This window comes from Triticum aestivum, chromosome 2A, assembly GCF_018294505.1.
Source record: "Triticum aestivum cultivar Chinese Spring chromosome 2A, IWGSC CS RefSeq v2.1, whole genome shotgun sequence".
Lineage (NCBI taxonomy): Eukaryota > Viridiplantae > Streptophyta > Magnoliopsida > Poales > Poaceae > Triticum > Triticum aestivum.
The window spans coordinates 698996571-699008524 of NC_057797.1; the positions used below are offsets into that span (position 1 = coordinate 698996571).

An 11954-nucleotide genomic window follows, 5' to 3' on the forward strand; every position below is an offset into this window, starting at 1 on the left:
AACCCCTCACTTTAGTCGAGTGATAAGCACCCCCGCCTCTTAAGCAAGAGGTCGCCCGCTCCTCGGGCACCTTGGTCCTGCATTTTTTTTTTTTGCGAAAAAAAGAGAACGTAACAATATAACTGATGTTCCATAAAAATAGGTTGTAGGTGTAACTATTCCTATTCCAAACTGTATATATGTGTGTAACTGCACAGAAATAAACCTATAAGAACAGCCTAATGCATTTGAAACCAATGCTTGACCTCTAATTCATTTCACAGAAGTTCTGATCCCGAGTCATCCTTGTTCTTTGTTCTAACAATCTCAGGGTCGACAGTGTGCTGCTTGCATCCTCTGGGGCCATAGTGCTCTGAGATCTTCCGCACCACCTTCCGACACAGAGCACAGTAATGAACCTGACATGCCAGGCACAAGATGTGGTTGTTGTTTCCCATCTGCTCATATCAGATACAGTGAAATATTGCCCGACATCAGATAAAAAAATTGATGATTAAATCCATATGATATCTGAAAGCCATATCAACATCACCTTGGGATATGGTCGGTGGCATTTTGGGCATGGATACTGTCTGGAGCTGACGGATAGGCTCAGTACTTTTCGTTCAATCTGCACCGCATTCACTGTAATGAAATCAAGTGCCCTTACAGTCTCTGTCCTCCTAGCATTTAAGTAGTTGAATTCACGGTGACAGTTTCTGCAAAACATGTGGTTGCAGCCAGACACACGTATGAAGGCAATACCACAATGAGGACATGGAACGGAAGAACGGAGGACTTCCTTGATGCTAAATATTTCATTTGCCAAGTTGATTCGTCTGTCAATGTCGCCTTTGCTCCATTGGCGCACCCTTGACTGTTCCTGTATAAAACAAACATCACATTGATAATTGTAATCATTCCTCATTGCATTAATCAACCAGACATATATTTCCGGGAAATCATGTTATACAATAACCTTAGGTACAAGAATGTGTTCCCCTCAAAATGAAAATATAATGAAAAAACTTGTAGTGCCTTTTCTCTACTAACCAAAGGAAATCAGTTCTACAACGATTAATTTGGTAGGGAGACATATCCAGTGGCACGTGCTATTACTACACACCCTCATCCCAAATTTTCTTGTTCAGCACTTAAGTAGGACACATGGTTCAATTATTAACACCGAAGCTTGGAAAAAAATTGAAACTTTCATGGGGGGAGGCTCCCCATCTGAATATTTTTCGTTGCTTTTTTTTCCAAAAACCTCCAAGAGGCAATGTCTTATAAAGGCGCGCTTATTCAACGCGAGGAAAGGAAATCACACCACAGCAGTGCGTGGTCTTTGAGCTCAGATGAGCGCAGCCAGTGTGACCATAGAGTTATATCCATGCTTGTAATATGTTGGGCCTAAAGTTTGAAATTGTTTTTTACTAAATTCTGAAGAAGAAAATAAGCCTTTTCTTTTATGAAAATGCTTTTAATATGTTGGAAGTTGGACTTGGCTCTGATTGTGAACACTCACAGGTCACAGCTAATAATGAATTGAGACAAACGAGAGATTCTGTAGCGTTTAGCTGGACTTCAAGGAGTATATGACATAGTACTCCTAGATCCATTTACTACCTGTAAGGTGAGAAGTTTTTCTTCTGGAGTAAGAATAACACAGCTCCTCCCTGTGTGACAAGGCTCTCTGCAGCGGGTGCAGAAGTTAAAGAGGCAATTGGAGCATCCGGCTTTATCCTTGTCTAACAGGCAAGCTGTTCCACATCTTGGACAGTACGCTACATCAGCCATTGAATCTAGAGCCTTCTGAAGCATCAACCTTTCGCACCGTTCAAAATCTGCATCTCCTGGCAACCTCTTCAATAGATTAGGAGGAATAATGCCTCCACACCTGTCATCAGGGCACACCAACTTTAGTACTGTTCCTTCCTTGAGATGAATCCTTGAGTAAGTCTCCATGCACCTCTGGCAAAAGTAATGCTGGCATGGAAGCTTTACAAAATCAACGCATGAGGGTAATCAAAAGACACAATTTAGTTCTTACAAGTCTCCTGACATGATGGAACTTAGATTGCCCATGATTAATTGATTATTTCACAGAAGAGTGAACATGGACATGATTATCTATGGTAAGTTTAGGCTTTTGAATGGTCCATTGGTTTAATTAGCAGAGGCTCAATTGTGTACATAATTAGTGAAACGCAGTGACACATGGACACTGCATTTGTTATTGCTTTTTTTTTTGCGGGTGTGCATTTGTTATTGCTGTACAAAATTAGTAGAGGCTCAATTGTGCCTTGACGAATATGCGAAAAATGATATTTTTGTCAGGTTTAAAATGCTGTGCCTTGACGAGTATTAAATAGTTGAAATGAATTTTGAGCAAATATTTAGATTCTAGTTATGTGATATTATTTCCAAATTCCGGCCAATATAGGCTCGAATTCGTGCTCATTAAATCATGGAACCCCAATTCGGCATCCAATGTATATATTTTCAAATGATGAATGGTAAGTCCTGAAAAAATTACTATGTGCAGAACACAGCATATTCAGACGAAAAAAATAGAGATATCATAATGCAGAGCATAGTGCAAGAAATGAGCCCCAGGAAGAGTACCCCGAGCATCAACTAGAACATTCAAGTTACCTGGGTACTCGCTGAAGCAAATCATGCAGGCATGAAGCCCGTGGAGAAAGGATTCATGGCATTGCTCCTCATTGTAGCCGATCAACTGTTGAACGACAGACTCTGCAGACAAAATCTCTCCCACAACCCGAAGATCCACAGGACCAACCGCAGTATGAGGCTGTCGTATGACTATTCCGTTGTCAAAACCAAGATGAGAAAGCATAGAGCTCTGCAGCCAATGCACCCACTCATAAACAACTTCCTGTTCAGCTTGTTGCGCCCACATCGAGTCGAGCATGTGACAAAGGGAGGAGACCTTCACATTATCCAACCATTGTACACCGAGAGTGAAGTATGGAGGATGATGGCTTGGGTACTATGGAGGCATGAGGCATGTCAATGATAGTGGAGCCAAGTGCTCGACACTGAAGTTTTCAAGGAACTGGCTCTTTGGGTCATCATCATCAACACCCTGGAATGGTTCTACGGATACACTGATGCCATCTGGAATTTCACAATGCACCTGAATCTGCAAATTATTGAAAATGGAAAAACAAGTATCATGATTTTTGTGTGTCGATGATAGTTACTGATTCCTGGGACCCTGTGGACCAATTTAAAAAGTTTTACCTGGAAAGATCGCGGTCCAGCCTTTTCACCAAAAATGCAGATCTTGTCTCCAAAAATTGCCTCCAGAGCTAACATCTAAGAAATAAATAAGATATCCCAGAATAAGGTTACCTCAGCATTTGCTCTTTGAAAAATCAGTATAATTTTTTTACATCCAAGTTTGAGACGACCAATGCTCATTCTCTGTTTCTGAACACGGGTTGTTTTGTATAAGAAAATTTATGGGGTTTTTGCCTTGAAGAGAAGAGAACTCCTATGCAGTAAATTAATTTGCTTATGAAACTATATTCAGATAATGTTTGTTAACCAATGTCAGAATTTCCTCTTCTTCTTCTTTTTTATTTCGAGTGGAACTTCCTCTGTTTTGATATCCTGCACACCATTAGCCTGGAAGTGCCACTCCAATTCTAAAACCAACTTTCCTAGAGTATTGTATTCATGCTTTCAGTCTGGAACCTGCTTAGCTGAATGTCAGAGCAGCAAAATACTTGGATCTTACAGTGAAGTCGCAGCTTATTTCAAATCACAACCTGTGCATGACACAAGAGGACCACAAAAACTGAATGGATGTTCCTGTTTTCTGCTCAGCCACAGCGAAATTGCACTACACTAGACTTTTTCTGCTACCTCTATCTTCCAGTGTTAGGGTTTGCGGTCTGAAATTACACAAGAGCTTAGGAAAAATTGTGCGCGACTTGGAGGACTCGGTGGACGCCGCGATCAGGAGAGGGGTGGGGTTTGCATTACGAAATTGGCCCAAGGGTTTAACGGCGACGAGGTTTAGGGTGAAGCACAGAATTTCAGGGGAAGAGGGGGCACCTCGTCTTGCTGGAGCTGGTCGTTGGAGCGCAGCTGCTCGTCCGACAGATCGGGCTCCACTCCCTCCTCGCGACCCCGCAGCGCCATCTCGCGGAGCATCCTCGCCGCCTCCGGCGAGAGGTCGTCGTCGCGGTGAGCGCTCTCCATCTCCATCCAGGGCTCTGCTGCGGGTGGCGACTTGCGACGGTACGCGTACGGGGGAAATTTAGAGACTTTCTTTTTGTTATTATAATTTTGATTGACAGCATGAATTTTGCGTCTACAAAAGTGTGCTTCTGATTATCTTCAACAGGAGTTTGGAGACTCCATCAATTAATTAAGCAGATGACAAATATTTAGATACCCAACACAGAATTAGGGATGGAAACGGACGGATCGGATAGTGCTCTTATCACTTTCAAAACAAATACGAATACGAATACGGATGTTATCAGATACAGATGTGGATAGGATGTTATTTGTATACAAATACGTATCGAATGTTTATTCGATTCAGAACGGATATAAATAATAGTGACATATTGCTTAAGTAAATTAGTCAATAGCTATGTGACATGAAATAATCAACTTGTGACGTACAATAAGTCAATAATAAATAGGTTTATGAATAGATACTATTGTAATGCATTATAATTTCTATGTTTAATCATACAAAGAGTAAAATTTAACCACTTATTTGGCTTTTATGTTGGATAATTGAAATGTTGGGGCTAGAATTTTGAAAATTGCCTCCCATAATCTTATTCGGATACGGATATATCCACTTTCATATTCATATTTGTGTCAAAATCTTATACCATATTTATTTATTTATTTGTTAAGTAAATTCAGGTGCAGATAATTTCCATTTTCATTTTGATTCAAATGCAGATAGTTTAGATATGAATATGCATTTTCTCAAATACAAATATCAGATATTTCAAATTATCCACTACCACTTTCCACCCCTACACAGAATAGCATCGGCCGATCTGGCTACCAACAAAATCCCGCATAACCCGGTTCAGAAGAACAAGAAAAAGAAAGTACGATAGCACTTCTGACTCTGAAGCCACTCCCCACACCTCTATGCACGCCGACGGCCGCGCCGCCGCGCCCGGCGGAGATGCCACCACCGACCCTTCCTCGCCGTACTTCATCGACGCCGCCCACCCGTACGCGGCCGCCGCCGCTTCCGCGCTCACCTCCCACCGCGCCAAGTCCAAGTGGTCCCAACTCGCCTCCCTGCCGCTCCCCGACCCCCTCCCCGCGTCCGCCGTCTCCGCCGTCCTCCTCCTCCTCCGCCACCGGCCCCACGTAGCGCTCAGCTTCCACCAGTTCGCCCTCCGCCGCCTCCTCCCATCCCGCTCCCCGCCCCCGCTCATCCTCTCCGCCTCCGCCGCGCACGTCGCGGCCGCCTCCCGCCTCCGGCGCGCGGCCATATCCGTCCTCTCCTCCGCCACCTGCCACTACTCCCCCTCCCAGATCTTCAACGCCCTCGCCGCCACCTACCGCCGCTTCGCGTCGGCCCCCTTCGTCTTCGACCTCCTCCTCCTCGCCTACCTCCGCTCCCGCCGCGAACCCCTCGCGGCGGCCTCCATCGCCCGCCGCTACCTCGCCTCCGGCGCCTGCCCCCTCCCCTCCACCGTCGCGCTGCTCTTCCGCTCCCTTCCCTGCGCCGAGTCCGCCCTCGAGATGTACCACCAAATCTACACGCGTCCGGGTCCAAGAACCAACCGCGTGCTCCAGCCGACGGCGCAGACCTTCAACTCCCTCCTCCTCGCTGTCTACCGCCATGGCAAGTGCCAAGATTTCGACATTGTGCTCGACGAAATGGACAGGTACTCCTGCAAGCACAATGTGGGCACTTACAACATTCGGATGGCCGCGTGCTGTGATGACAGGGATATGGAGAAGGCGCGAGGATTGTGGGATGAGATGGTTCAGGGAGGGATCCAACCAGATGTCACCTCATACAACACGATGATTGGTGGGTATTGTGCTGCCGGGGAGGTGGGGATGGCAGAGGAGATGTTCAAGGACATGGAGATTTGTGGGATTGAGCCAAGTGTTACAACATTTGAGTGGTTGGTTAGAGGGCATTGTAGGACAGGGGATGTTGATGCTGCGATGCTTGTTCGTGTAGACCTCAGAAGGAGGGGATTTGGTATGGCGGCGGAGGTTGTCGAGGAGATGGTTGATAGATTGTGTCAGAAGAGGAGAGTTGAGGAGGCGTTATGTATTTTGAGGGCAGAGATGAAGAGGGAAGAGTTCACACCGAGTCGGGGAAGCTATGAGGTGCTGATAAGGGGATTTTGTGAGAAAGGGGAAATGGAGGTGGCGATGAGACTCCAGGCAGAGATGGCCGGGAAGGGATTCAAAGCCGGAGCTGAGGTATACCATGCTTTTGTCCGCGCTTATGAGAAGGATGAGGACCACGAGATGGTTGAGAGGTTGAGGAAGGAAATGGCAGCGATAGGCATTGAGGATGGCAGTGACCTGGAATGTATGCAATGATGCGTTTTTTAAGCTTCGTATGTTGCTGTTCAGGACACTGGTAAATTCCTGTTGTACTTGTCTCATCCAATTTTGTTCATCTTCAGTCTTTACACTGTACATATTAGAGCACAAAAATCTCTGAGTTGTATCTTCAGAAATATATGGAGTCTGAGGGTCTTCCACCTCTATCTGTGAATTTTATTGTTAGGTTCATGACTTCTGGCTGGTTGTGTTAACTACTTTAGTGATCATCTCCTGTGTTATTACCATATATTTCAACTTTTACAGCTTACATCAATCTTTGTGTCATGCACTCATGCATGCCATTGATATATAGTTGTTGCATATGAAAAGGGACATATGATTTTTGCAGGTTTGTTAAGATCTGCGGTACATGTAGCCAAAGAGTTAATTGGCCAGCTCCCTTCATTATTTGAGGTATGTACCACATGGACTGCAACTATGAAGTACAATTTCATGTTCGATGTATGTAGTGTGTGTCGGTGGTTCTAAAATCTAATGTTTCGGTTGGCACCGACTGTAGCCAAAAATAACAATACTTATTCTTATGTCACAGTTCCGCCATAAGAGAGTTGGCAAGTGCTGCATTCATGCTCCAGCAAGGAAGATCCTTGAGACAATGCAAATTATCTGTTCCTGAGCGCATCACCTAACTGACCTCTCATGATCAGGACTTTGGCAGAACTGTATATTGACAAGGGTGAGAGTGCGTGTTATATACATACGTCTGAAAGCTGGCAATTGCAAAGGACGAACTCGCCAAGAGCTGAAGAAGCAAGACAGTAGTGAGAGGCGGTATGTTCATCACCGTGGTCAGTGTTCCGTCAGTCAGTAAAACCACAGCAGCAGGCCAGAGAAGCCAGGCGCTTTGGTGTGATGTGTGTAAAGTTACCTTGGCACTCTTTACCTTGCTTTAAAACGAATTTGCTTCTATCATTCAAATGATATCATGGAAATTTTAGAGGAATGTATTTTAGAATTTTCTTCTATTGGTTTTGGGGTCTGTATCTTGTAAAAAGTCTGCATTAAGTCGAACCTTTTGAAAAAAGAATCTTAGTTTTCTCTATGGTGCAATCAAACAAAGGCAACTTTGTGCTTATCTGATTCAAGTGTGGGTGGCATTGCGTCCCTAAACTATACTGTCTTTTCATCGGTTCAAGCTTTTAGATGAACGAAAATGAAGGCAAATGTTTCCGGTGAACTGGATGCTACATGAAACTCAAGACCTTGCTCAAGCAATATTAAAAAGACTATAGTTGTTGGCTAACACAACATTTATAGATCTAGAATTACACTTGTTAAGTCGAAAGTGTTCTTCTAATCTCGAGCTCAAATGCTGCCAATATGAACAGTAAAATCAGAACGAAAAGAAAACAAAAATCTGATTTATTTTTTTGACAACAAAATTGCTTAGTTTTCTGTCCGCGTGCATTTTTTAGTAATGAAATCACCTTCATGGAGGTCTGGGTAAAAATAACAAAATCATCACTTCAAAATGCTTTCAAAAGTAGACTTTTTTTTAAATCGCAGGCTTTATTACTTATTCATGAGGATTACAATGGATTTGAATACATCCTATATGAAAGAGGGGGTATTGTTTACCCGAAACATCTTCTACGATCCTCACTAGACTGCTTGATGCATCTATGTGCAGCTTCATTTGATTCACGGTTAACATGGACAAGAGAGAAGGATTCAGTACTGGAGCTCACATCATGTCTCAGTTTCAAGGCAGCTGCCACAAAGCTTTGTGATGTTTCTGTGGTTGATCTATGAAAGGATGGCGACCTCATTGACGACTTGGTCAATCTCACCTTGCTCAATGACCTTAGATTTCTTTATAGCGACCACAAGATGATCAGATAAGATGCCTTTGTACACCATGCCATGCCCTCCACGGCCAAGGATCCGTATGCAATCAAAGTTGTTTGTTGCATGCTCCAACTCTGCCACTGAGAAAATCTTTGTCCTTTCATTTGCATTTTCACCCGATGATATTAGTCATTCTAAAAGGATGCCACAATTCTCTGCAAAATACTACATTTTTATTGCTTTTGGATGTCTCTTCGCCACCGCTCGCTCACCTGTTTTTTTGCTCCTATTTTACTACAGTAGGTATGATGTTCTTAGAAAAAGCCGACCAGTTTTTAAGTAACAAATGTTCATGAATTTTTTTTAAATGAAATTGATTTTTTTTGTAAATTTCAATTTTTCCCTAAAAATGTTCACAGAATTCAAAATGTTCATAGATTTTCTAAAAATATTCGCAGATTTTCTAAAAATATTCACAGATTTTCTAAATATATTCACGGATTTTCTAAAACTTATTTGTAAATTTGAAACAATCCTCCGTGGATTTGAAAAAAATCACAATTTTGAAACAAAATCGAGGTTTTGAAAAAGTTCACAAATTTGGAAAATTTCACGAATTTCAATTTTTTCACAAATTTGAAAAAAATGTGAATTGAAAATCTTTGCAGAATTCAAAATATTCCATTTTCAAAATGTTCATAGATTTGACAAAAAGGATCACTAATTTGGAAAAAAATTGTGAATTTCAAAAAATGTTCACAAATTTGGAAAAAGTTCACAGACTTGAAAAATCTTCACAAATTTGAAAATTTCAACAAAAAATTAAAACATTATAAATTTTAAAATTGATCCCGAATTTAAGAAAAAAATCATGATTTTGAAAAAAGTTTGTGAATTTTGAAAAATGGATGATCGAAAAATAAAAATGTAACACGAAGAAAAAAACCATACATAACTCCTCTTGGAAAAACAAGAGAAAGAAATAAGAGTTAAATGGGTCGAGCCCAAAGTGGAAGGATGGTGCACCAGGTTGCAGGAACACCTATAAACGACACTTAGGGCGCTGAATAGGATTTGGCCCACACATGCACCTTTAACATTTTTTTAATCTAAACATACTTACTTTATTAATTAAAGATATTTATAGGGATACAATGAAGGTATGACGGATATAACAGCCACAGATTGCGCCCGAGATCCAGACCAAAAGCATGCGTAGCAAGACTATGTGCCTCAAATTTTGAAACTCTACTACAAAAAATGAAAGAACACTCATTAAAGTGCTTAGAAGTTTCGATGACCTCCTTCATGATGCTCGCATAAGTTTATCCGGTCTACTTGTTGATGTCCTGAACCACCATATGGCAATCGGAAACTATAACCACTTGCAAAGCCAAGTTAGTAGTAAGAGTAAGAGCCTCCCTGAATGCTAACATCATGTTGAATAAAATCAATGCTACTGAAAAAGTTTAGCTCCGCATTGCTCTTGTTAGTATCTTTTGTCTATATGCTGTACTTACATTTATAGCTAGTTGATTATGTAGCATCACTCTGAATCTTAGCTTAAATATTCTTCATTTGTTTCTATATTATCACATCTATATTTACTCTTAACAAAATGTAGAATGAAGGCAATGCTTATGAAGAAGATTCTATGGTCAACTTCTTCAATTGCCCCCCCCCCCCCACATCAACATGGACAAGGGCTTTATAGAGCCGATCTTCACTACTAACGTAAGTTTGTCCTTCTTGAGCCTTCAAACTTTGTTGTATATATTTGGATAGTCATGACTGCAATTGTTGTTTATTTTTGTCGTTTGCATCAAAATGCATGTTTAAAGTTTATTACGAAGAGGTTCATAAACATAAGTTTGTCCTTCTCAATTTCAGATTTTAGTTGTACAACCAAGTTCTTTATTCATACCACGTAAATGAAACTAAACACAGTAAGTGATCTTCTTTAGCATTGTGTGTATGCTCGTGTTTTTGATTTGTAATCTAGTGGTGTGGTAAAACTATCAACTCTAGGACAATGCCACATCCTGCTATGTCTTAACTATGAACAATGTCACATTATGTTAATGTTATTTAAATCATGTCTCTTTATTTACCAATATGAAATGGGATAAATTGACAGTACACTGTCCATGATACTTATACGTTCTTTAGCACTGCATGTATACTTGTCTTCTTGATCTGTAATCCAATGGTGTGGTGAAGCTAGCCACTCCTGCACAATGTCATTTCCTGTCATGTCTTAACAATGAACAATGTCATATTATGTTAATCTTATTTTAAATCGTGTGTCTTTACTTGCAAATAAAAAATTGGATGAATTGACAACACTAATGCTTATACGTGCAAAACTTGTTATATGTCTCCCTGTTTCTCTTTCAGAGTGATATCTCTGACGCTGGGAAGAACTACCACAATGATAGTGAGATGAACCCATTGATTGTCCCTCTGACATATATTGTAGGGAATAAGGCAACACATCTTGGGGATAGTGATACAACCCCAAAGTCATGTCTTGATGTAGTGTTGAAGTTACTCGCTAATAGCACTGACACAAGCTCGATGAAGTCGCCACCTGAATCTGTTCAACTTCTTCGGTCTCAGCTTCAAGCAGAAAGACATGGTTCAGCTTACTAGAACTCCAATCTCTGTGGAAGATCAACGAAAAGTCCAAGAGTTGGAGGATATAAGTGTCAAACAAGCGCAGTCTCATCAGTTTGCTCAGCTCCTTGCGATGCAGCTCCCGGTCAGGACTAACCTTTCTTGAACTGTGTTAAAGTGTTATCGATTTTGTATATTATTTTGTCAACGCGTTTATTTGCACTGGTGGTGACATTTGATACCCAGTGTATGTATCTGTAGTCTGGTTGTGTTCTTTATTATCACTCGTAGCAAACTTTGATGCCCAGTGGATGTAATATATGTCATAATTTCTTTATTGTATAGTCTAGATTTATTCTTAGTCATGATGTTGTAATTTATTTATTGTATATGTTGTCCTCGCTCTCTGAAAAGGCCGTAAGCTTCGACGGAGGCCAAAAGGCCAAAATGTTAGTATATAAAAAAACACGGTACTCAAACGGGTCGGCCCGCAACTCGCTATATATGGGCCGAAACATGGGCCCGCAATCATCTTGGGCCATTAGCAGGCCTAATCGTCAACTGCCCCCCTAGTAGTTTTGGGCCTTTAACAGGCTGAGTGAACCATGGGCCTTAGTTGTGCTAGAAAGTGCCATGGACTTTAAACAGGCTAAAAAGTAGATTGGGCCTGAATTGTGTAGGATAATTCACGGGCCGACATCAGGCCGAAATATGCATCGGCCCATAATTGGCCCAATTATATGATGGGCCGTTAACAAGCCAAAATTTATTTTGGGCCATGGCTTACCCAATCACATTATGGGGTGTAAGCAGGTCGGATGCAAAGCGGGCAATAATTAGGTCCAACTATATCACGGGCCATAGCTAGGCTTTTCTCCACTAGTGACAGTACAACATGGACATTGCTAAAGGCCCGTAGACACACGACACCACTAATATGGCGCCATTGCTAAAAAAAATAG

At 41.7% G+C, this 11954-nt stretch overlaps 1 protein-coding gene and 1 pseudogene across 1 annotated transcript; one reads left to right on the forward strand and one right to left on the reverse strand.

Moving 5' to 3' along the window:
- Positions 1-10: 10 nt before the first annotated feature.
- On the reverse strand, positions 11-4837 carry LOC123190345 (E3 ubiquitin-protein ligase RNF14-like; annotated as a pseudogene).
- Positions 4838-5063: 226 nt separating this feature from the next.
- Positions 5064-7628, forward strand: LOC123190344 (pentatricopeptide repeat-containing protein At2g15980). Its single transcript, XM_044602970.1, has 3 exons — positions 5064-6601; positions 6917-6981; positions 7121-7628. The coding sequence occupies exon 1, from the start codon at positions 5134-5136 to the stop codon at positions 6559-6561; it is 1428 nt and encodes a 475-aa protein (XP_044458905.1). The 5' UTR covers positions 5064-5133; the 3' UTR covers positions 6562-6601; positions 6917-6981; positions 7121-7628.
- The last annotated feature ends 4326 nt before the right edge of the window (positions 7629-11954 follow it).